The 21,185-nt window shown below is 48.6% G+C and overlaps 5 protein-coding genes across 5 annotated transcripts; 3 read left to right on the forward strand and 2 right to left on the reverse strand.

The window, feature by feature from the left end:
* Nucleotides 1–5: 5 nt before the first annotated feature.
* Nucleotides 6–2,497, forward strand: LOC136185630 (kelch-like protein 18). Its single transcript, XM_065972797.1, has 6 exons — nt 6–478; nt 627–1,267; nt 1,326–1,426; nt 1,480–1,660; nt 1,709–1,954; nt 2,012–2,497. The coding sequence occupies exons 1-6, from the start codon at nt 176–178 to the stop codon at nt 2,295–2,297; spliced, it is 1,758 nt and encodes a 585-aa protein (XP_065828869.1). The 5' UTR covers nt 6–175; the 3' UTR covers nt 2,298–2,497.
* LOC136185631 (S-adenosylhomocysteine hydrolase-like protein 1) lies at nt 2,292–4,880 on the reverse strand. The gene is made up of 18 exons (XM_065972798.1): nt 4,772–4,880; nt 4,589–4,709; nt 4,463–4,524; nt 4,299–4,386; nt 4,134–4,234; nt 4,008–4,079; nt 3,834–3,959; nt 3,675–3,781; nt 3,549–3,618; nt 3,451–3,497; nt 3,330–3,393; nt 3,180–3,268; nt 3,061–3,131; nt 2,911–3,005; nt 2,763–2,855; nt 2,645–2,713; nt 2,520–2,598; nt 2,292–2,471 (listed from the first exon to the last, which is right to left on the reverse strand). The coding sequence occupies exons 1-18, from the start codon at nt 4,853–4,855 to the stop codon at nt 2,344–2,346; spliced, it is 1,566 nt and encodes a 521-aa protein (XP_065828870.1). The 5' UTR covers nt 4,856–4,880; the 3' UTR covers nt 2,292–2,343.
* Nucleotides 4,838–7,547, forward strand: LOC136185632 (pescadillo homolog). Its single transcript, XM_065972800.1, has 18 exons — nt 4,838–4,920; nt 4,972–5,051; nt 5,115–5,384; nt 5,443–5,536; nt 5,726–5,759; nt 5,810–5,853; nt 5,914–6,003; nt 6,058–6,174; nt 6,227–6,301; nt 6,357–6,408; nt 6,457–6,485; nt 6,533–6,651; nt 6,717–6,842; nt 6,890–6,966; nt 7,022–7,090; nt 7,148–7,176; nt 7,240–7,362; nt 7,417–7,547. Exons 1-18 carry the CDS (start codon nt 4,900–4,902, stop codon nt 7,474–7,476), a joined length of 1,509 nt encoding a protein of 502 aa, XP_065828872.1. The 5' UTR covers nt 4,838–4,899; the 3' UTR covers nt 7,477–7,547.
* Nucleotides 7,548–7,630: 83 nt separating this feature from the next.
* Nucleotides 7,631–11,192, reverse strand: LOC136185626 (uncharacterized). Its single transcript, XM_065972790.1, has 4 exons — nt 8,577–11,192; nt 8,445–8,528; nt 8,129–8,392; nt 7,631–8,077 (listed from the first exon to the last, which is right to left on the reverse strand). The coding sequence occupies exons 1-4, from the start codon at nt 11,100–11,102 to the stop codon at nt 7,727–7,729; spliced, it is 3,225 nt and encodes a 1,074-aa protein (XP_065828862.1). The 5' UTR covers nt 11,103–11,192; the 3' UTR covers nt 7,631–7,726.
* Nucleotides 11,193–11,360: 168 nt separating this feature from the next.
* Nucleotides 11,361–21,146, forward strand: LOC136185624 (trichohyalin-like). Its single transcript, XM_065972788.1, has 48 exons — nt 11,361–11,606; nt 11,669–11,783; nt 11,844–12,017; nt 12,078–12,250; nt 12,302–12,373; nt 12,430–12,599; nt 12,667–12,709; nt 12,759–12,810; nt 12,865–12,940; nt 12,994–13,091; nt 13,144–13,224; nt 13,276–13,384; nt 13,439–13,734; nt 13,785–13,809; nt 13,865–15,578; nt 15,632–15,966; nt 16,027–16,165; nt 16,220–16,300; nt 16,355–16,453; nt 16,506–16,590; nt 16,648–16,788; nt 16,842–17,042; nt 17,092–17,226; nt 17,279–17,358; nt 17,410–17,494; nt 17,547–17,603; nt 17,660–17,779; nt 17,829–17,875; nt 17,930–18,029; nt 18,085–18,132; nt 18,178–18,432; nt 18,481–18,630; nt 18,684–18,803; nt 18,858–18,929; nt 18,987–19,085; nt 19,154–19,204; nt 19,266–19,339; nt 19,391–19,460; nt 19,512–19,610; nt 19,673–19,816; nt 19,868–19,996; nt 20,045–20,101; nt 20,168–20,257; nt 20,312–20,395; nt 20,450–20,544; nt 20,599–20,701; nt 20,759–20,837; nt 20,890–21,146. The coding sequence occupies exons 1-48, from the start codon at nt 11,383–11,385 to the stop codon at nt 21,000–21,002; spliced, it is 7,059 nt and encodes a 2,352-aa protein (XP_065828860.1). The 5' UTR covers nt 11,361–11,382; the 3' UTR covers nt 21,003–21,146.
* The last annotated feature ends 39 nt before the right edge of the window (nt 21,147–21,185 follow it).

Raw genomic sequence — 21,185 nt, forward strand, 5'->3', positions numbered from 1 at the left:
GGAGCTTCCAACTCGCTTTACACGCGAAGGCAATCGCTTTTCCTGGTGTTTTTCGTCTATCGCAGAGCCGCCGACGCGTCTTCTAGTGTTTTTCTATATATATAGGCGGAATGCGTTGGAGCTGAGGCTTCAGAAGGGGCTACATACCGGAAGCCGTTTTTCTCTTGAATCTGAGATGACCGAAGGCAAAGAGACGACGGCGCGACAGTATCTCTACGTCGAAGAACAGCACGCCAATTCGACTCTAAGTCGACTGAACGACTTACGCAACGAGAGAGGCAGTCTTTGCGACGTCTCAATCGCCGCCGAATCGGAAGACTCGGCGAGCGTCGGAAGGCGAATTTTTGCCCATCGAGCCGTACTCGCCGCTTCCAGTCCCTACTTCAAGGCAATGTTTACCGCCGACATGCTGGAAAGTCGTTCGTCTGTCGTGAAGATTCACGGCGTCGAAGCCGACACGCTAGCGGCTCTAATCGACGTGAGAATAAGCTAAAATTGTGACGTCATTATTCTGACGTCAAGGCAATTCTAAAAATTGTCACAAGACAATTTTATTTTAACGTTACTTTTATTTAATTAATTAATTAATTAATTAATTAATTAATTGCGTTTCTCTCTATTCCTAGTTTGCCTACACGGGAAGCATTCGCGTGACGACGAATAACGTGTGCAGTCTTCTCGCCGGAGCGAGTCTCATTCAAATGACAAATGTTCGGCAGGCGTGCGTCGACTTTCTCAACTCGTCTTTGCGCCCGTCGACGTGCCTCGGCATACAAGCGCTCGCCGACACGTACACGTGCTCCGATCTACTTCACTTGGCCGACGAATACATCTATCAGCATTTCGGCGAAGTCGCCTCAACGGACGAATATCTGCGTCTCTCAACCGATCGCCTACTTAGCCTACTTCAACGCGAGGAATTGCGCGTGCGATCTGAGGAGCAGGTCTTCGAGGCGGCAATGCGATGGGTGCGAGCTGATTTGGATGAACGCGAACAGTGGCTTCCCGACGTCCTTTCCAAAGTGCGTCTTCCGCTTCTCTCGCCTCAATACCTACTCGATCACGTCGCGCCCGATCCGCTCATACGCGGCGACTTGCGCTGTCGCGATTTGCTCGACGAGGCGAAGGACTATCATCTCGTGCCCGAGCGTCGCGCGCGAATGCAGACGCCGCGCACCGTGCCGCGACGATGCAGCAAGGAGAACGGGCTCATTTATGCCGTCGGCGGTCTTAGTCCGTCTGGGGAATCGATGAATTGCGTTGAACGGTTGATAAAGGCACGAGTTCTTCTATTTGGAAAAGTGCACGGTTTCTTTTGTGTTTAGGTTGGATCCACTGGACGCTGAATGGACGTTGGTTGCGTCAATGCATTCTATGAGGAGTCGTGTCGGAGTGGCTGTGTTGAATGGAAAGCTTTATGCTATTGGTAGAGTAGGAAGAGATTTAGTCTTATCATACAGCATATTTTCGTTTGACTAGGTGGCTATGACGGTGGTCAAAGATTGAACAGTATGGAGTGCTTTGACCCAGCTACGGGAAAATGGAAGACAATGGCATCGATGCACACGCGACGAAGTGCAGTTGCAGCTGCGGCTATGAACGATCGCATTTTCGTCGTCGGTGGCTACGACGGCACAGCCTCGCTAAGCAGCGTTGAAGTGTGAGTGGAACCGCAAGAACAACATATTATGAACCCCTCTCCTTCCAGCTATGACGTGAAGACGGATCGGTGGAAGTTTGTTGCGGGAATGAGCACGTCGCGAAGCGCCGCCGGCGCCGGTGTTTTTCTAGGCCAACTGCACGTTCTCGGCGGTCACGACGGTCTGTCAATATTCAATTCAGTCGAACAATATGACGCAAAGCACAACCAGTGGAAACCGGCGCCGTCGATGCAAACGAAACGGTGCCGTCTTGGCGTCGCCGTTCTCAATAAACGACTTTTCGCCGTTGGAGGGTAGGTGAAACGTTTTTTTTTCCCCTGATTGAACCTCTGTTGCAACTCTTCTTCTAGATACGATGGCTCGTCATTTCTGAATACCGTTGAAGTGTACGACAGTAAGAGTCGAGTATGGATGCCTCTATCGCCGATGACGACGCGACGAAGTCGAGTCGGCGTCGCCGTTCTCGGCAACAGGATCTACGCAGTCGGCGGCTACAATGGGCTGTCGAATCTGAACAGCGTCGAAGTGTACGATAAAGAGTGCCATGAGTGGCGTTTAGAGGCGCCCATGGTATATCACCAGGGTGGCGTCGGCGTCGCCGTGCTACCGCGAACGTTTTGCGCAAAGAAATCGTGAGGATAATCGCTCTTAAAAGGAGAAGACATCTGGGCTCACTAAAAGTTCAGTATCTGTAATAATTAGGTTTGTAGGGGCCCGTTTTGGGAACGCCGATGTGCCTCGCTTGCTCGTCGGACAGTTCGGTTAGCTTGGCACCGAATCCATTCAAATGAAGCCGAGCGACGTATTCGTCTATGGAAATAAATAGAGAGAATTTATGCGGCGCGTTTCTGTACCTACCAAGCCGCTTTGGCAATAAATAGACGTCGCCCTTGTACCTGCCAGGGGCGGCCTTCCAAAGTTCAATCAGTGCTAAGACCTTAGACACAGGTATATGCAAAATTTCTAAGTGTTCTTTCGGTTACTTCAGTGGCACTCGTGATGCTGACAACGAGTGGCGGGAGGCCAGAGACGCTCCAGTTGAGCGTTCTACCCTAAATGAAGCGTGCGTGGGTTTCGTTGTTAATGACGTGACTGTCTTACTCCAGCTAAGAAGGTGATCTTCTTTCCGTCTGGAAATATTATGTTTGCCACTTCAGGTCGGACTCTTTCTACGGGTAATTGTTTGAGGTAATCCTAGGGAGGAGAACGATGGATCATAAAATGGCACAGTGGGGGGAAATAGCATTACCATGTCAATTTCATTGAAAGACTGTCCCATATTGCACAGAACTGCGCCGGTTTTCATTTTATCAAGATGCCAGCGGGTCACAACGTCTTTACCTCCTGGGGAAAAATTGGACAATGCATACTTTTACTTTATCCATCTGAAAAAGTTCACCTGTTGCCGTTATGACGATATCAACCGTTGCAATGACGTCTCCAATAGCAACGACTTTAAACCCGTTCATGCTGACAGAGGAAGAAAATAAGCAACGAAGCGCTTTTCATTGGACAAACCAAGCTTGAAGAGCACAGATTGGATCAACTTCAGTGACGTATATAACACAACCAAGTCCCTTGAGAGCATCACAGCAACCCTTTCCAACCTATGGAAGAAAAGGGCTAAATCACATCCATTTAGAAGGCACGAGTGTGTGATTTATAAACCTCGCCATAGCCACAAACTAGAACTTGCTTTCCTCCGAACATCATTCCGGTTGTTTTCTTGATGCTTCGAGGAAGAATTTTCGTTTCAGGATTAGAGGGTAAGCCGCGTAGCGTTACTTACCTATCAATAACGGACTCCCTGCAGTAGTAATAGTTGTCAAATTTAGTCTAAAATTGACGCGATGAGTTAAATGCTAGAAAAACTGGTAGCGGATGAACCTTGGTAACGGAATCGTGTACATTCATTGCTGGGACGCTGAGCTTGTGCTTTTGTGCCAATTGATAGAGTCTGAGAAGGAAGAAATCGAGATGATTCTCAACGTGAGAAAAAAGCATTTCACCCACCGATGTACACCGGTGATGCTCTCTTCTACAATGCCCTTTATCAAGTTAAAAGTCCCGTTGAAACGCGTGAACATGACATCGGTCGCATCTCCACCGTCATCGAGAATCTGGAGAAAGACTTTGAAGGAAGAGAGAGAGAAGAATTGCTCAGGTTCTCACCATGGACGGTTGCCAATTCGGTGCAAAAATACACTTCTCAATGCACCACCAGAAATCTTCCTCCGATTGCTGTCTCCAAGCAAAAATAGATACACCGGACTCGGCCAACGCAGCAGCAACTCGATTCTACAGAATCCAAAGGCAAGTATATACCCATCTCTCTAAATAACTAACATTCGTAGTATTGATGTTGCATGAGCAGACCCGTAGCTGTGCACCAGCCGTAATCAAAGTCTCAAGAAGAACCTATACAAGAGGGGCCAATACAGGACAAAACATCCTATGAGACTCAGCTCATACTGCGGATTGCGCGTTGACGTGACCACAGCACACAATTCTAGCGCCTTCAAGGGGTTTTTCGTCTGCAAGGTTTTTACGCAGCAGCATCATTCCCGGCATTTCTTTACAGAGAGGTATTTAATTTTTCTTCTGTTCTGCTTGGCACACAATTTAATGCGTACGCACCTCGTTCAGCGCTGTCAATCAATCGTCGACCGCGCGTGCTTTGTCGAATATTTCGCACGCAGAAGTCCGAGAAACCACGAGAATTCGACTACAATCAAAGTAAGTGATGGAATTAATTAGCAAATTATTATTGGTACGGTACGTGTGAAACAACGTATCGTCACCTGAGATTCGCATTCTTTTGGGGATGCTTCGTCCTCGGAGAGGCTCGATCCCGAGTAACTGCCTTTAGATGAGGAAAACAAAACGTTTCGAGGCGTTTACCGAACTCGACTGCTTCTCTAGTCTACCCGAACTGTAGCTTTCGACCGATCGATCGTATTCGCTGCCGACCGACGTCGTACGACCGCGACTGCTCCAGAACATAAGCGACGACACGCGCGGATTGGCGTCCTTGAAGTTCATCGGCATCTAGACGCGCGACGACGAGCTTGACCGCAATGAGAACAAGAGCCAAATCAATGCAAACTAACCGCGCGAGGCTTCTGCGCCGCCGTCGGTGACGTAGGTGACGGCAGTTCTGTAACATCGGCCTTTACAGTGACTCGCCTAGCCATTTTCTTTGAGAAGCCCCGAACGAAAGGCCCGTATTACGTAAAGCATGGGCAAGCAGAAGAAGAAGGCAAGGACGAAGACATTATCTAACGCTCTCTCAAATAACTGTGCACCTAAGGGTCAAAGTGGCGAAGCGACAAGCTTTTTGTCGAGAACTCAGGCGCAGAGAAAGCTTCAGCTCAGTCTAGCCGATTTTCGGTATGAATCCTAACCCCCATTTCTCCGTATCTCACACGCGATCTATTGCGATGCGTCGCGTAGGCGACTATGCATTCTGAAGGGCATCTATCCGCACGTGCCCCACAAAAAGAAAGTCGTCAATCGGGGAAATTCGGCGAACAAGACGTTCTACTATGTCAAGGACATCCAATTCCTCGCCCACGAACCGATACTATTCAAATTTCGGGACTTCAAAGCGTTCATGAAGAAATTTCGACGGGCCGTTCATCGCGACGACGACGACACGACGCGACGACTCGACGCCGTTCGACGACAACCTTTCTACACTCTCGATCACATTGTTAAGGAACGGTACTGAAGGAAGAGATTTCAGTCATTTCGCCGATTTCCATTCATTTTGCCGGGCCAGGTATCCGACGTTTGTCGACGCTTTGAGAGATTTGGACGATGCGTTGAGCATGATTTTCCTTTTCGCCGTTTTGCCGCATAATGATCTTATAAAGGTAAGTGTGAGCTCCTTTGTCTGGCTGGACTCCTCCAAAGTCGTCAAATTCCACACCAATTTTTGCATGTATTGGTTTGGGCCTAATCTTTGGTATAGAAACGTAGGTTGTCTTGTACCTTTAGTGGTATGCTAAATTTGTAGTATGCTATGGTTAAGGCATCTCTCTATATTGTGTTTCGTTTATTAGGCTGGCATTCCTGAAGAGTGCAGATCGCTTTCAGGTTAGTTATACGCGTTGGCTTTGAAAATTGAAGTCAGTGGTACTATATAGTGGAGTTTATGCATTATGTTATTATAATGAGGACGCTGAAGAAAGTGAGAAAGAGAGCTTAATTAAAGCTGTGCTTACATATTGATCATGCGCTCTTTGAGAAGGTCTTTGTGTCAATCAGAGGCGTATATTTTCAAGCTGAGATTCAAAGCCAACCCATTACGTGGATTGTTCCTCACCAATTCTGTCCAATAGTATATAGAATCTGTTTGTTGTTTATGCATTGTTTATCACTGTCTCCGCTTCAGATCCCGTCTACAGTCGATTTGCGCATTATGCTTACGTTTTTGGAGTTTTATCGAACGCTTCTGGGCTTTGTCAATTTTAAACTGTATCACAGCGTTGGGATTCGATATCCTCCACAAGTAAGAAGAAGTACTGAAACTAATCGTATAAATTTGATGTTTAATTACCTAGCTGCGGAGACAAACGGAAGTCACTTCTACAGGCGAAAGTGATCACTTCTTCTCTAAAAAGGACTGGACAACGGAGGCAAGCTTTCTTTGAATTGCATATCACTAAGCCGTTTATGTCTGTTATATCATAGAGAGTCGCGTCCTTGGCTCATTCCTTAGTGCAGACTCATCAGTCAAGCGTTGGTAAGACTATTACGTTGCCGGCGCCTATTTTGTATAATGATTCTGTAGAAGAGCCTGATGAAATAATTGATACTGAGGTATTGAGCATTTCTGTATTTTTCAGTTTAATGTGATTCTTCTCCAGGGGGTGTCTTCTGGTCAAGAAGAAGCAGCAAAGGAGGAAGCGAAAAAGAAGCTGTTTGAAAAGTGCAAATTTTTTTTGGGAAGAGAAGTTCCGCGCGACGTTCTAGTTTTCACTATAAGGCGAGCGTTTTTCCACGAATCAGCTACGTACGTACTGAGACGCGTGAGTACGTACATATCTTTAGGGCGTTTGGAGGCGAAGTCTCGTGGTTCAGCGAGGACGGTGTGGGGGCTAGTTACGCAGAAGGCGACGAGACAATAACCCATCAGGTCGTTGACCGTCCCGTTCAATCGCACACGTATCTTTCGAGGTTTGTCTCTTCTTCGCGCTTCTACGATGATGTTGACTCTGCGTTAGGTGCTACGTTCAACCTCAGTGGATTTTTGATAGTGTGAATCAGGGCAGACATGTTCTCATTGATGATTATGCTCCTGGCAAGTTTTCTCTGTACTATAGTATGGTGATTGAAGCAGCGGCTGTCTTTTTTAGGAGGTCTTCTTCCGCCGCATCTTTCACCTTTTGATGAAACTTTTTTTGAATCGATTCAATCTGCAGAAGGTGCCGTAGTTGCCAAAATGATTCTAATAGGCTGACTGCAATTTCGTCTATGTGTAGCTGAAGCCGAGAAAGACGTTCCTTCGCAGGTTTCTACAGAAAGCCTTTTTTGTCAATTCTATTCTCACTCTTTTGCGGGGTTGTGTTTCTAGCCTACAGACGCAGAGAAAAAAGCCGTCGACGAGAGTAAGGATCTAGCCATAATGATGATGTCTAGAAAGAAGAAGAAATTGTATAAACGTATAACGACGTCGAAGAAAAGAAAACAGTCAGAGGTACAGTGCGGGATTAATGCTTAATTAAGTCTTCTCAACGAAAGCTTGGAATAGGTGCGAAAACTGGAACAAAAGAGAAAACTTCTTACCGAAAAAACTCGCACGTCAACTTGACAATGGTCAGTATTCGTTCCCAAATTACTGGTACTTTGACAAAATGAAATAAAAATAATGGAGTCCTTTGATCAGAGGCAGTTGAAACGAATTGCATGTTGTGGCATAGTTCAATTTAGAACGAAGAACGTTAGTGTGCTCTCTGGTCTGGATATTAAGGTATACATGATTGATATTTTCTTAAGTGATACCTAGGTGAATAACAAAGAAAAACCATGCACCATTAGAAGCCAACGCGAAATAGTAAACGCTAGAGGTACGTGCTTTTATCGTCTCCTTCACCAAAGGTATTCAATGGAACAACGTCGGGCATCTTATCCTGGGCGTCTTTGTCTGGACCAATATCAACAACGAACGTTTTTCCATTCATTGCGTCGTCGAGCACGTCGGTTGGAATCGTGAATTCTCTGCTTCTGCCACTCACAGCATACGTTGACTGACGGGTTTTGACGTACCATACAACACCGCCAATGATGACCACTAGAAGAAGCACTCCAACGACAGAACAGACAATAATGATGATTAGCGTGGTTGAGCTTGAATCGCCTGGGATGATATCTTCTGGCAAACCTTTGGAGACGTTTTGAACAGTCAATTCAACCTGTATTACAATCAATGCTACTGTGATCTGCAAGGAAAAGAGTTGTCTTACTGTTTGCTCAATTTGCTCTTGACCATTCGCGACTGCGTTATATAATGTGGAGCCGTCAACGACGTTTTTGGTGCTGCTAACCATCCGAACGAAGAAAGCGATTTCAAGATTTGAACCTATTTTTCTTGGAGTAGGAGACACGTAAATAACTGCGTTTATGCTGACAGAATTTGCCGCTCGTTTGGTTCGTTGCTGCTGCCGGACTACAGCGTCAATGATAGCCTTTCGAAAAGATACGTCGTATTGCTGAAGAAACTTTTCTCTCTGAAAGAGTCGGAAATGTTTCAAGATGTGATGGTGCTCTAATAGAAATCACCTCGACGTTGTTCAAAGTGAGAGTCACACTGTTATCGCTCTCCTCTTCAGTCAAGTCGCCAGAGGGTACAAATTGCGGTGAAACCTTTAGTTAAATTGAGGAAATATAGAACTCATCTACTTCTAAACTTACATTTGAAGGCGTTTGCTGCTCTGTCGGCACTGTTGAAAAAGCATTATCAGTCGTTGGCTGGGGTTTTGTTGTCAGACTGCCTGTTGTCGGAGGCACCGCCGTTGAAGAGGATGACGTAGAAATGATGGTTGAAGCAGGTCTTGATGTTACAATATTGGAAGTGGCCGTGCGATTTGCAGCAAGTGTGGCACTAGCGTTTGTTCCTGCAGCTACCGTTTCTGCAGACATTGTAGTATTTGATGGACCTCCACTTGTTGGACCTTCAGCTGTAGCAGTCGGTGCAGAAGTTTGCGCTGCAGTTCCAGCTGTAGATCCAGTGGAACTGGCTGGAGTAGTGGCTGCGCCAGTCGGTCCAGCTGAAGTAGTCGGTCCAGCTGAAGTAGTTGCACTAGATGAAGTTGTCGTGGATGCAGTTGCGCTGTTTGTAGCTGCGCTGGATGTCGTCGTCGTCGCACTAGAGCTAGATGTAGCTGGAGGGGATGTGGCTGAAGCGGTTGTAGCTACACTGGATATTGCCGCGCTGGATGTAACTGGCGCCGTTGTAGCTGCACTGGATGTTGCTGCCTTGGACGTAGCTCGAGTGGAAGCAGTTGGCGCGGTCGTAGCTGCACTAGATGTAGACCTTTGAGTGGAAGTAATTGGCGAGGTTGTAACTGGAGTGGACGTGGGCGCACCAGATGTAGCCGCACTGGATACAGCTGGAGTGGATGGAATAGACGTAGCTGCCCCGGTCGTGGCTGCTGCGCTACGAGTGGATGTAGCTGAAGTAGGTCCAGTGGTAGCTGCGCTAGTTGTCGCTGCACTGGATGGAGTCGATGTAACTGCCCCAGTCGTGGCTGCGCTGGACCCAGTCGTAGCTGCGCTAGATGTTGCCACATTAGCTGAAGTAGACGTAGCTGAGGCGAACGTAGCTGCGCTAGTTGTGGCTGCACTCGATATAGCTACCCCAGTCGTAGGTACCCCAGATGTAACTGGAGAGGACGTAGCTGCACTGCTAGACGTCTCTGCTGAAGTAAACACAGATGAGGCGGATGTAGCTGCGCTAGTTGCCGCTGCACTAGATGTAACTGGAGTCGACACAGCTGGAGCGGACGTAGCCGAGCTAGATGCTGCCGTACTGGATATAGTTGCTGCAGTAGACGCAGCTGAAGTAGCTACTTCAGTCGTAGCTACCTCTGTCGCAGCTGAACTTGACGTCGTAGCTGTACTGCTAGACGTCACTGCTGAAGTAGATGCAGCTGCCCCGGTCGTAGCTGTCGCCGAGCTCGACGTAGCTGCTGAACTAGCTGGAGTGGACGTAGCTGGCGTTGTTGCCGCTGTGCTAGATGCTGTTGCACTGAATGTAATTGAACTCGGCGCAGCTGGACTGGCCGTTGTAGCTGGACCGGATGTCGCGGATTGCTGAGACGTCGGAAGCGTTGTAACCGGCACCAAAGTAGGAGACGAGGGTCCGCGTGTTGAAATAGGTTGAGTTGCATTTTGTAATGTAGGCGCAACGGTCGAATTTGTGCATATTGCGACGTAGTCCGAACAGCAGTCATTATGCTGCGGATCCAAACAAGTTACGTCACACTGGCACACTGCTCCCTCTTGAAAAGCATTGCATCCTTCGTTTTTGCACAAGAGTGGCTGTGCAGTGGACGGCGGCAACGTAACAAAGACCGTCGTTGGTCCTTGCGTTGTTGGAGGAGCACTTGTAGTCGGAGCCGGCGTCGGCGCACAAGGAGACTGAAAGAAGTCATGGCAACAATCGCCAGTCGTGTTGCACTGCAAGTCGCACTGACAACTCGCTCCGCTAACAATCTGACACGCTCCTCGTTGCTGATACAAAGCAGCACACGACGGTCGAGAGGTAGCCGTCGTCACAGCAACGGTAGTCGGCGGCACGGTAGTGGGCACTCGGCAATTCTGATGAAAGTCCGAACAGCAACTTTGCAAGCAGCCCTGCATGCAACTACACGCCGATCCCGTATTGCCGCAACCGATCTCCGTGCATTTGACGACGGCTGACGTAGGCGGACCAGGCGTAACACCAGTCGGCAGATCGGTGTCAGCTCCACCGGCACACACGTCATACGCGTCCGAGCAGCAATCATCCATGTCTTCACACGACTCGTCGCACTGGCACGTCTGGTTCGAATTACGAGATCCGCAGTGGTACACGCGACAACTTCCGGAAAGGGGCGTGGTCGTAGCATTCGTCTTCTTCGTCGTGCTTGCCGGCGTTCGACGCGTTGTTGCGTAATCGCCCGAGAACGAGTCGCGGCTTGGCTGTTCGTTCTTTCCGCCACCGCTCGGACTCGTCGTTGGTCGAGAGGGTCTCTGAGTAGGTGGTCCGGTGGGCGGAACCCCTGTCGGTCTTGGAGTTCCTGGTGTTCGAGGTGCCGTCGGCAGTTGCGATGATGACGGTGAAGCAGTTGTTGTTGAATTCAAGTCTACGGTGCTTGTAGACGGAGCTGACGTCGTTTGTGAAACGACACATTGGATGCCTGCAGCGATGATGAGAAAAGGTAATACGGTAGGCATGAGAAGCAGAGCAGTAACTCCCCAATTTCTTCCTTGAAAATTGGCTCACAAAAGCGTCTCTCTCTTATTCGGGACGTGACTAAAAATGCCCGTACAAAACAAAAGCAAAAAGTGCTTCGCAAAGCGAGCTTCACGAAAAAAACGTGCGGTTGCTGCTGCTACTGCTGCTACTGTACTGTAGCAACCTATAGTAATATTTTTGGGGGCTTTTTTCCTAATTTCCGGGGGGTAGGTTAGCGCGCGGCACCATATCGTGTTTCAGTTTTTGAATACGCAAACGATGTCTCAGCTAAAAAAGCTTCTCGGCATCAAGAAGAAGTCTCGATCGATCGATAACGTGTCGAGCGGCTCGATCGCTACTGCGGGATACATAAAAGTAAAGGAAAAGGAACTGCCAAAGCTACTCAAAGCGGCGTGGGTCGGCGACTTGGCAAAGCTGAAGACGATCACGTCAAAATCAGGCAAAAAAGCTGAAGACATCAATCAAATGGACAAGCAGAACAGGCAAGACTCTCTGCGCTGTGTGTACGACAAACGTTTCCCGTGGCAACGGAAACTTCATTTAGGACAGCGCTACACTTGGCGTGCGCGCGCGGCAACGCGAGAATCGTCTCTCACCTGCTCGAAAGCAAGGCGAAGACAAATCTGTGCGACAACGAAGGAAAAACGCCCCTCGTTAAAGTGAAGAGAGCCATATCGGAATGCGCGCGCATGACGAAGGGGGAGATTTTTTTTCTCTAGGCGATCGAGTGCGGCGAGAAGGAGTGCATCAATGTCTTACTCGAGTACGGCGCCGATCCGAATGTCATCGACGTTCACGGACGATCTGCGCTTCACGTCTGCGCCGACACCGGTCGCGTCGACGTCGGCACGGCCCTCGTCGAACGCGACGCGCGTCTCGACGCCAAGGATAAGGTGAGAGAGAGACGAAGAAGGGGAAAGACGACGGGCAAATATAGTACTGGGGTTTCTTAGAATGGTCGAACGCCGCTTCACGTCGTCACCGAAGCGCAGAATCACGATTTTGCTCGTCTCCTGCTTGACGAAGGTGCGCCCGTTGACGCTGTTGACGGAAACGGGCGAACGGCGCTCATCATTGCTGCCAGCAACGGATTCATTGCACTCGTACGACTTTTAGTCAATTACAAGTAAGTAGTCATTTTTTATATGTACCCTGGCGGATTTCATTTTTTTTCTAGAGCTGATGGAAGAGTGAAAGACTCGCAGGGATATCGAGCGGCTGATTATGCCTTGATGAAAGGCCACACACAGTGAGTGGTACAGGGACTGGTCGAACTGAGGTCAACGCTCTCTCTCTCCCATGCAGCGTGTCAGAGACTCTCCGTGGCTTTGAGAGTCAGACGCTATCAGCTCCTGGCAGTCGCAGACCGTCAGCTTCTTTAGCTGGATCACTGAGGTCAAACGTCGGTAGCGGCGGCGGTGGCGGCGGGGCAGGGCTACTTACACTTGGGGCTCCAGCTCTCGACCGTGGAGAAGGTAAATAAATAAATTGAATTGTGAGTGGCTAAGACCTTTCGGAATAATCGCTTTGTGTTTGCCCCAGAGCCTAGTGCTATGACCGGAGATGAGTCCAGGGATGGAAGCCGGTAAAACTGCCAAGGATTTCTTATTGTATCATTTCATGGGTCGTTGTAGAGCTTCGCTAAAGTCGTGGATGTCTTCAGATGATGAAAGCTTCGCTCAAGATGTACAGTGTATTCTGTGATGCGAAAGATTGTTATTTTTTTTTGTTTTTATAAAGAACGCGGCGGTGCAGAAAAAGCCCAATGTTGCAAGCCATTTGTTTGGGAATGGACAGGCCAAAATTGAGACGGAAGGTGGCCGAAATAATGCCTTTGAAGTTTTATCGTTATTACTACTATTTTTCTAGACTTGCAACCTAAAAAGAGTTTGCAAGCATTACCCCCTAGGGAGAGTACTGCGAAACCAAAGCCTTGGGAGTCGGTCAACATTGGTGGATCATCAGAAGTGAGTCAAAGGAGCATTAGAGTCATTTCGACTATAGGAATTTTTTTCCAAGGAGGAAAATGGCGAAAAGTGGACGACTAGCAAAGCAACTGTAACTGTATTCACTTCACCTCCTAAAATTTCCGTCGATCGGGTGAGAAACGTTTGATTGTGCGACGAAGGTTTATAATCGTTCTACTGGCAGTCTTTTGATGATGACTTTGAAAGCGATGATGACGACGACGACGATATTGATGCTCAAGTCAATGCAGCTTTGTCCGGTACTAAGACACATAGCATCAAACGTGAAAGCGGTAGAGTCAAAGTCGATTTTTGTGATTGGCCAGTTAACTATGTGTACATTTCAGCGAACGTTTCGGAAAAGAAATTTCCTCAAGCTGCGACTGCTTCTAATGTGCAACGAACGTCCGCTGGAGGTGGACAGGGATTGGGAATTAACTATGGAGACGCTGATGACGATTTGCTTGAGTCGAGCGTGCAGATTAGTGACGGTGACGACGACGAAGCTGCCAGTGATCTGATAAAAAACAGAGGAAAGGAACAGACGGCGCGACAAGCTGAAAATAGTACGGTAAACGGTCACAAGAAAGAACAGGAAACCGAAGAGAAGGGAGATAACAATTCGGATGACGACTGGGACTCGGTAAGAAAAATCTGACGCAAAATGTATTTTTTTGACGTGCTTTATTCTAGGACGATGACGTGGACGACGATGACGGTGAGGAGGCTCTCTAGTCTAGTGCGACGATATATTTTTATTACACTTACTCTAGATGGCGCTTCCAATGCTCTAGCTGGATTGGGAGGCGGTTCTCTAAGCGCGGCTTTTCGAACGCCTTTCTTTCAGAAAGACAAAAACGTTGATGATGATGTTGATGATGATGACGACGACGACGACGACGACGAGATTGAAATGATGGCCGCTCCCGCGAAGGACGTGCAGCCGCAAAGAGTTGCGAAAGCGGACGAGAAAAAAGACGTCAACGGCGCACCACCGAAGCAAGACGTCACCGCCAAGAAGTCTCAACCGATTGCACGCAACTTTGGCAGCATGATCGGTCCGGAAGATGACGACGAAGACGATGACGATTTTGGCAGTGACAACGACGACGACGACGAAATTGAAAAGAAAATCATTGAAAAGCTTGAGAGGGAGCCCGAAGAAAGAATTGAGAAAAAAGATCGGGTGCTCGAGAACAAAAGTCCAACGGAAAGCGACGACACGTTCACCGAGGAGCCTGCGAGCGAATGGGAAGAAGAAGAGAAAAGACGACGACAAATCGACGAGCAAAAAGCGGCGAAGAGAGGCGGCCCTGGCTCGGCGGCGTCGTTGCTAAGCGAAGAAACGGCGACGGTCGTCCAGAGAACGAAGGAGTGGCAGAAAGAGAACGCTGAAGCGGAATTAGAACGCCTAAAGGAAGCGGAAGAACTCAAGCGTCTTGAAGCGGAGGAAAATTCGTGGGACGAAGAAGGAAATTCGATTTTGGATGATTTGCTTGGAGATGGCGGCGGCGGAGGCGAGAGTCCAAACTTTGTGCGAAGTGAATCGAGTTTGTTGAGCGACGAACGAGCGCCCGTGCACGAAGTGAGCGTGCAATTGCGTGTCACTTCCAATTCGAGTTTCGGCAGTGCGAGTCTTGAACAAGCGCTAGCCGACGTACGAGAGCGCCAAGCGACCGTCGAGGAGGAAGAGGAGACCGCACTGGCGGCCCAAGAGGAGCAATGGAAAATCGAACGAGAGAAAGAACTGCGGCGATTAGCCGATGCTGAAAAGGAGAGACGTCGACTTGACGAGGAACGGCGACGAAAAGATGAGGAAATTGCCAAGGAGGAGGCGAGATTGGCGGAGGTGAAGCGGCAGAGAGAGACCGAGAACGCGAAACGGGAAAAAGAACTTGCGGAGAAGCGCGAGCGCGAGGAACGCGAGCGAAAACGACGCGTCGAAGAAGAGGAGCGCGTCGCCGAAGAGGCGAAGCGACGTCGGTTGGAAGAAGAGGCGCGTGTGCGCGAGATGGAGGAGCGCGTGCGACAGCGTCAGGACGAGTTGCGTGCAATGGAGGACGAAGCGCGACGACGACGCGAGGCTGACGAAGCGCGGTGGCGCGACGAGCGCGAGGCGAGACGAAAAGAGGAGCTACGACTCGCCGAAGAAGCGGCGAAGCGGCGACAGGCGGAGGATGAGCGGTACGCCGCCGAGCAGGAGAAACGACGACGCGACGAAGAGACGCGGCGACAGCGACGCGTCGAGGAACAAGAACGATTACTTGTCGAGGAACGCGAGCGGCGACGCGTCGCCGACGCGAAGAGAGTTGAAGCCGAGCGAGAACGGCACGACGAGGAGATGAAGTTCTGGCGCGACGAGCAGGAGAAACGGGCGAAGGAGACGGCGGAACGATTGGCTCGCGAACGCGATCGGGAAGAAGCGCTGAAACAAGCGAACTACGCCGCTGTCGCTGAGATAGAGAAAACGTCGTTTGTTACAACGAAGTATGAGACCACCTATCGTACGCTTTTACCGTGAGCGTTTTTTTTTTCTTTAGTCGGGACGATGAGCTTGATGATGCCCTTGGATTGGTGAGTAGCGGTCGCGGCCTTCCGAGTGGACTTAGCGGCGTTCCCGCGAGAAACGGCGATAGAGAAGACGATTTGACGCCAAGCGACGCCAAAGAGGCGTATTCCGGCGACGTTTCGCTCAAGTCAGATTACGAGCGCGAACTTGTCGGTGGAAGTGACGGTGAAAACGGCGTCGGGGAGAGCGAGAGCAGTCACAGTTTGCGGAGCACCGTTTTGCCGCTTGACGCCTCTCAGAAGGCTTTCGGTCAAGGGCTTCGTTCTTCTTCGAGGCAAAGTTTTTTGGCGTCTTCGCCGCTTTTGTGTATGCAGAACGACCTAGGCGTTGATTTTCCGAGGGTGAAGGTAACTGTTGCTCTTCTAGTAACTGATGCTGGCGCCGCGTCGAGGTTGAATGAATCGCTGCGGGAGACGAAAAAAATGCTCGGCAAGGCGAACGACGCCAAATCAGCGGCGGAAATTTCGAAGCAAGAAATGAAGACGGAGTTGTTGGACTTGCGACGGTAGGGGCGCGCGTAAAGCAGTCTCGTCACTTGAAAAAACAACATCGTTTGAAGGAAATACGAGGAAATTGCCAGGGTGAAATCGACTTTGGATCAGACTCGTTTGGATCTAGAATTAGAGGCCAGAAGCCTTAGGTATAACCAGGAATTTTCCTCATCGTTTTTTTTTCCTACGCTGAAATGTCCTAGATACAAATACGAGCAGGAGCAGGCCTCACAGCAAAGCACAGCGATGCTTCTCAGTCAAATGAAAGAACAGCTTGCTAGGGCCGAATCTCGACTTAGCCAGTTAGTGGCAGTGACTGTCTCGCCTTTTTGACAGCGTTTGTTTTTAATTCAGGGAAAGTCAGGCTAGGAGGGAAGCCGAGTTGGGGAGGAGAAACGCGGAGATTGAGCAGAGAAACGTTCAAGCTACCGCTCAGCAGGTGATTCGCTAAATGTTTAATTAATTAAAGGAGCGATTTTTCTTGCTGAATTTTTAGTTGGAAAGCCAGATGGCGGAGTTAAAACTTCAGTTAGTCAAAGAGCGCGAAGCGAGAGCTCAGGCTGAAGTGTCGCACGTCGAACGAATGAAATTGTATCAGCAAATGCAAGAAGAAGCGAAAAAGGCTGTCAATCAAAAAGTCAGCATCCCGTTTTTACTTTCCTATTCCTTGCCAGCGTTCTCTCTTTTCAGTCCTTTGCACAGAGTGACTTGCAATCTTCGAATGAACGCTGTCTCGAGTTGCAGAAACAGCTACATGCTGTACAGGCCGAACTTCAAGTAGCGAAGCAGGCGATTGAATCGAACGAACGACTCTATAAAGAGCGGATAACTTTGACCGAAAACGAAGTCGAAACGCTAAAGGAAAAACTGCAGGACAAAACGGAACAAACGGTACAGATAAGATTTGAAGCGAAAGCGTTTTATTGACTCTTGGTCTCAGCTCAACCTCGATAAGGCGTTCATCGAGAAGCGGAGCCAATTTGATGGAAATCTAAGTGATCTTAGATCAAAAATTGTTCTCCTTGACGCTGAACTGGACAAGCAAAGAGGTCTCAAAGAAGCAATTGAAGTGGAGGTAAGTTTAGAAAGAGAAGCGTTTAGCAGTGAGTGATTTGAATTGTGATAAGGCGAGATCGCTAAAAAGTCGACTGGAATCCGCCGGTCAGGATTTAGAGCAAACGCTTGTAGTCAATCGCAATATGGAAAAGTAAAAGTCGAGCCAAGTATTGATTTCGTCACTAAAATTGATCTTTTGTAGGACTTTTCATCGTGAACAGGAGGAATGGAGTCAGCAGAAGTCAGCTTTGGAGAAGGAAGTGTTTCAGGCTAGAGAAGCAGCTCAAGTACCGTTCTTGCTGACTTGTCTTTGGCTATCTTTAATTTTTTTATTTTTAGGGTTCCGCTTTGCAAACTGCGTCGCTGGAGGCGAAGCTAGAATCAGCTGAAAAAGATGTGATTCGCCCGTCGATCCCTGTTGCTATTCTAACCGTACGGTTTTTGTACTGTAGCTCCAAGCCGTGCAGCTACAATTGGCTGAACGAGTGGGACAACTTGCCGTCCACGGAAAGGATTCCGAATCGAGGGACAAACAGTTAATGATACTGGAAGAAAAAGCGAAACAAGACAGAGTATGTGAACAAATAAAGAATAGGACATGCTAATCGCGAAACTACGTAGGCAACGTGTAGTCAATTGACCACGAAACTGGAAATAACAACGGAAAGGTAAACGAATGAAACGAGCCCAGTGTTAATTAAATGATAACCCATCTCGTACAGACTAACGACGAGTCAAAGTGAAAGCAGCTTTCTGAGACAGCAGTTGGATCTTGCAAACAGCAAAATAGCTGAACGCGACAGAGCGGCGCAGGAAGGACAGGTGACACAGTCGCCTATTTAATTCTCTCTCGCAAAAAGAACGCGTTGCCTTGCAGGACAAATTCACGACTCTGATCAATTCTCTTCGGAGTGACGCGGAGAAGGTGTGTGCACAGATATCCGCTCGTTATTTAACCCGGCTGTCGTAGATCAAAACGACGGGAGAGGCGAAACAGGACGACCTCCAGCAAAAAGTCGTTCAATTGAAGGAGAACTTGGCGCGAACCGAAGCGGAGAAGAGGGGGCTTGAACGAGACGTTGAACGACTTCAGAACGAGCTCAGAGACGGGCATCGGAAGCACGACATGTCCGTGGGAAGTTTAGAAAGAGCAGTCGAACTCAAATCGAGCCTCGAAGACGTGAAGTCGCATTTGGAACAACGACTTATCGAACTGGAAAGTCAAGTGCGTGCACGTACAGTTTTAGCGTTTTCTCATGCTTCTCTGTTTCAGTTGGAAAAGGCGCTCTCTGATCTCCAACTGTCGCAACGAAAAGTATCGGACTTGTCCGAGCGACTAGCGACGTCGGAATTATCCGCAAGGGAACTCCTTCAGAAACTACAGTCGTCGAACGAAGAGTTGATGCTCATGGGCCAGGCGAAGGTGAAAATGACACGGAGTTAGCATTAAATTTTCGTCAAAACATCTCTCTATAGGCTGACGCGGAACGCCAAGTGAACGCTGTCGACGGAGAAAGACAGCGTGTAGAATTGACTCTTCAATCGGAGAAGGAAAAGGTGTCTGCGCTGAGAGAGGAGCTGCTAAAGGCAGAACAGGTTATTCGTGGCTGAGACGTGACCTTGGCCGGCGATTTGATCTTGAGCTTTTAGTTTCGTATTCGCTTGGAATCAAAGTGCTCCGATTTGCGATACGAAACGAACGAATTGGACGAGCAATTGAAAGTGAGCTTGTTCGGATCGGATCGACACATCGGCGACAATTGATTTTGCGTGCTATAGGAAGCGAGGTCCGCGCACACGTTGGCTCTCAACGAAGCGGAAGAAGCGAAAGGACTGTGGGAAACGGAAGTCAAGTCTCGCTCTAAACTGGGATTGAGAGTAAGAAGAAGTAGTAGTAGTAGACATCTGATCAAGACAATGCCTAGCCTCCTTTTATCCTTTTGCAGCTTCTCAAGTTAGAAAAGAATCAGACGGAAATTAAGACTACTGTTGATGGGGTACGTAGGACGAGCAGTAGAATTCACGATAAAAGTGCAGTAGTCTAAATCGCGAATTTAGGAGAAGAAACGGACGCAAAAGGCGCTGGATTTGAAACGCGCTGCCGACTACAAAGTCGACGCTCTTCAGGAGAGGTTTGTTCTCGTATGGACGTGTCGTTCTTCTTCACGATAACGCTTGATTAGAAACGCCCAGCTTCAGAAAGAACTTGGTTTAGCAAAAGGACAGTTGAAGGCGGCCAAGAAGCGACTAAGGGTACCGCATGGTATAACATAGCGCTTTCTTTCGCCAGCATCAATTCACTAGAACTTGGAATCGGAGGAATCGAGATTGCCTGCACTGAAAGCGGAATTCCAGAGTGAAAAAATGGTCCTCGAGAGTAATGTCAACGCTCTGAAGACCCAGGTGAACGTTTAAGTGCAGCACGCGGGACTTCCGACTTCTAGCCGAGCGTTTCTGCTTTCTAGTTGGACGAGACTCGTCGTCAGTTGAACGAAGAAGCGGAGCGACGGACAATAGGCGATTCGGCGCACGGAAGACTCGTGGAAGAGATAAAGGCGTTGAGAAACGAGGCCATGACGAGAGATGCCAAGGAAAGGGAACAGGCTCTGGTTAGTATAAGAGGAAAAACGTTCTACCTCGCCCTCATTTGTCCTTATAAGCTTCGTCGCGAGCTTCAAAAAACGAATAGCGAACTGGAGGACGAATTGAGACGGATCAAAAATATCGTGGCCTCTGACTATGTTCCGAAGACAGACGCTGATGAATTCAAAAAAGATATCGAGGCTGAGGTGAGAATAACGGAGCGATTGTGCCTTTGTCAGACCCGTCCGGATCAGGCTCGCATGGAATTGAATCGTCGATTGGAAGAATTGAACACCCACTTGGCTGAACAGGTAAAAACTGAAACGTTTATTGTGTTTTGACGGAACTCGGAAAGTCTTTGTGCTCTGTTATCGTAGTCCACTGCGCGAGAAAATGTTGAAAGAATGCGGGAAGAGCAGGAAGTAAAATTGAAGAACGAGTTTGATAGAACGACCGCTAGCCTTAGAGTGCGCGCATTCTCTTGGAGTTTTTTCAGTGCAGTGATGCTGCTTTGTTTCTAGGCCGAGTTGCAGAGATTACGGACTAGTCTCCACGATGGCGAAGTCCAAAAGGAATCCGCCGAAGTCGAAGCGAAACGATACAAGGTACACAATGGAGTGAGTGAAAAAAATATTTTTTTTCAATCTCGTCTGTCTAAGACTCTCTACGAGAGAGAGATGCACGAAAAAGAAAGCCTAGGCAGCGAACTACATTATGCTAAGCGAGAAAAGAGTCACACTAAAGCCAAACTCCAGTAAGTTCGTCTAAAGCCTCCCTCGTTCACATGTCGACTCTTTTATTGCTTCAGTTCGGAAAGACGTCGAATGAAGCAGCTAGCGGACTCGTCGTCGTTCAGGTTCTCCACAGCTGATAAAACGGATACGACAAAAGGCATCCCCTCAGTTCTTTCGGTAAGACGGATTTCCGCTCCCTACTCACTGTCTAGTACGCGTCCGTTCCCACTGAAGACGGCACAGAGATCGGACGATATCCTGGCGAGCGTTCGAGCCGAACTAGACAGGAGCGTGAGGAAGCATTTGGACGCAGGTAAGAGAGCCAAAAAAATCGAACGTTTTGATGTAATCCTTTTTGATATAAGATACATCCACATCGTTTCCCAGCGCTCCGCTCACCGTGGGAGATCTCGGCGGTGACGGGCGATTGTCGAGTTCGAGATACCTCGCCGAATTAAAGCGAAATTACTTCGTTTAGTGGCCGGAATTATTTTGCTAATTAATTAATCAGGCACGACGTCACCAGGTAACGGCACAAAGTCTCTCGGAAAAGGGGCTATTTTATAAAGTTAATGGGGAGCAGGCATGTATTAGGCAGCATTACATCGATCTTTAATGGAAAGGGTAGCAAACAGCAGCTTCCACGTAAAGCATCTACAGC

The sequence above is a fragment of the Oscarella lobularis genome, chromosome 4 (assembly GCF_947507565.1).
Source record: "Oscarella lobularis chromosome 4, ooOscLobu1.1, whole genome shotgun sequence".
Classification (NCBI taxonomy): domain Eukaryota; kingdom Metazoa; phylum Porifera; class Homoscleromorpha; order Homosclerophorida; family Oscarellidae; genus Oscarella; species Oscarella lobularis.

Excerpts from the sequence above, each read along its gene's own strand:
- LOC136185630 (XM_065972797.1), top strand. The coding sequence starts at position 176 with ATGACCGAAGGCAAAGAGACGACGGCGCGACAGTATCTCTACGTCGAA. Across the intron at positions 1,268-1,325 it reads TCGATGAATTGCGTTGAACG|GTTGGATCCACTGGACGCTG; the intron begins GTTGATAAAGGC and ends TTTTGTGTTTAG. Across the intron at positions 1,427-1,479 it reads TGGAAAGCTTTATGCTATTG|GTGGCTATGACGGTGGTCAA; the intron begins GTAGAGTAGGAA and ends TCGTTTGACTAG.
- LOC136185631 (XM_065972798.1), bottom strand. The coding sequence starts at position 4,855 with ATGGCTAGGCGAGTCACTGTAAAGGCCGATGTTACAGAACTGCCGTCA. Across the intron at positions 4,710-4,771 it reads CGGCGCAGAAGCCTCGCGCG|ATGCCGATGAACTTCAAGGA; the intron begins GTTAGTTTGCAT and ends TCGCGCGTCTAG. Across the intron at positions 4,525-4,588 it reads GGTCGAAAGCTACAGTTCGG|GCAGTTACTCGGGATCGAGC; the intron begins GTAGACTAGAGA and ends CCTCATCTAAAG.
- LOC136185632 (XM_065972800.1), top strand. The coding sequence starts at position 4,900 with ATGGGCAAGCAGAAGAAGAAG. Across the intron at positions 5,854-5,913 it reads TAATGAGGACGCTGAAGAAA|GTCTTTGTGTCAATCAGAGG; the intron begins GTGAGAAAGAGA and ends CTCTTTGAGAAG. Across the intron at positions 7,363-7,416 it reads AGAAAAGAAAACAGTCAGAG|GTGCGAAAACTGGAACAAAA; the intron begins GTACAGTGCGGG and ends AGCTTGGAATAG.
- LOC136185626 (XM_065972790.1), bottom strand. The coding sequence starts at position 11,102 with ATGCCTACCGTATTACCTTTTCTCATCATCGCTGCAGGCATCCAATGT. Across the intron at positions 8,529-8,576 it reads AGCAGCAAACGCCTTCAAAT|GTTTCACCGCAATTTGTACC; the intron begins GTAAGTTTAGAA and ends ATTTAACTAAAG. Across the intron at positions 8,078-8,128 it reads AAGAGCAAATTGAGCAAACA|GTTGAATTGACTGTTCAAAA; the intron begins GTAAGACAACTC and ends ATTGTAATACAG.
- LOC136185624 (XM_065972788.1), top strand. The coding sequence starts at position 11,383 with ATGTCTCAGCTAAAAAAGCTTCTCGGCATCAAGAAGAAGTCTCGATCG. Across the intron at positions 12,710-12,758 it reads GAGTCCAGGGATGGAAGCCG|AGCTTCGCTAAAGTCGTGGA; the intron begins GTAAAACTGCCA and ends GGGTCGTTGTAG. Across the intron at positions 15,967-16,026 it reads GGCGTCTTCGCCGCTTTTGT|TAACTGATGCTGGCGCCGCG; the intron begins GTATGCAGAACG and ends TTGCTCTTCTAG.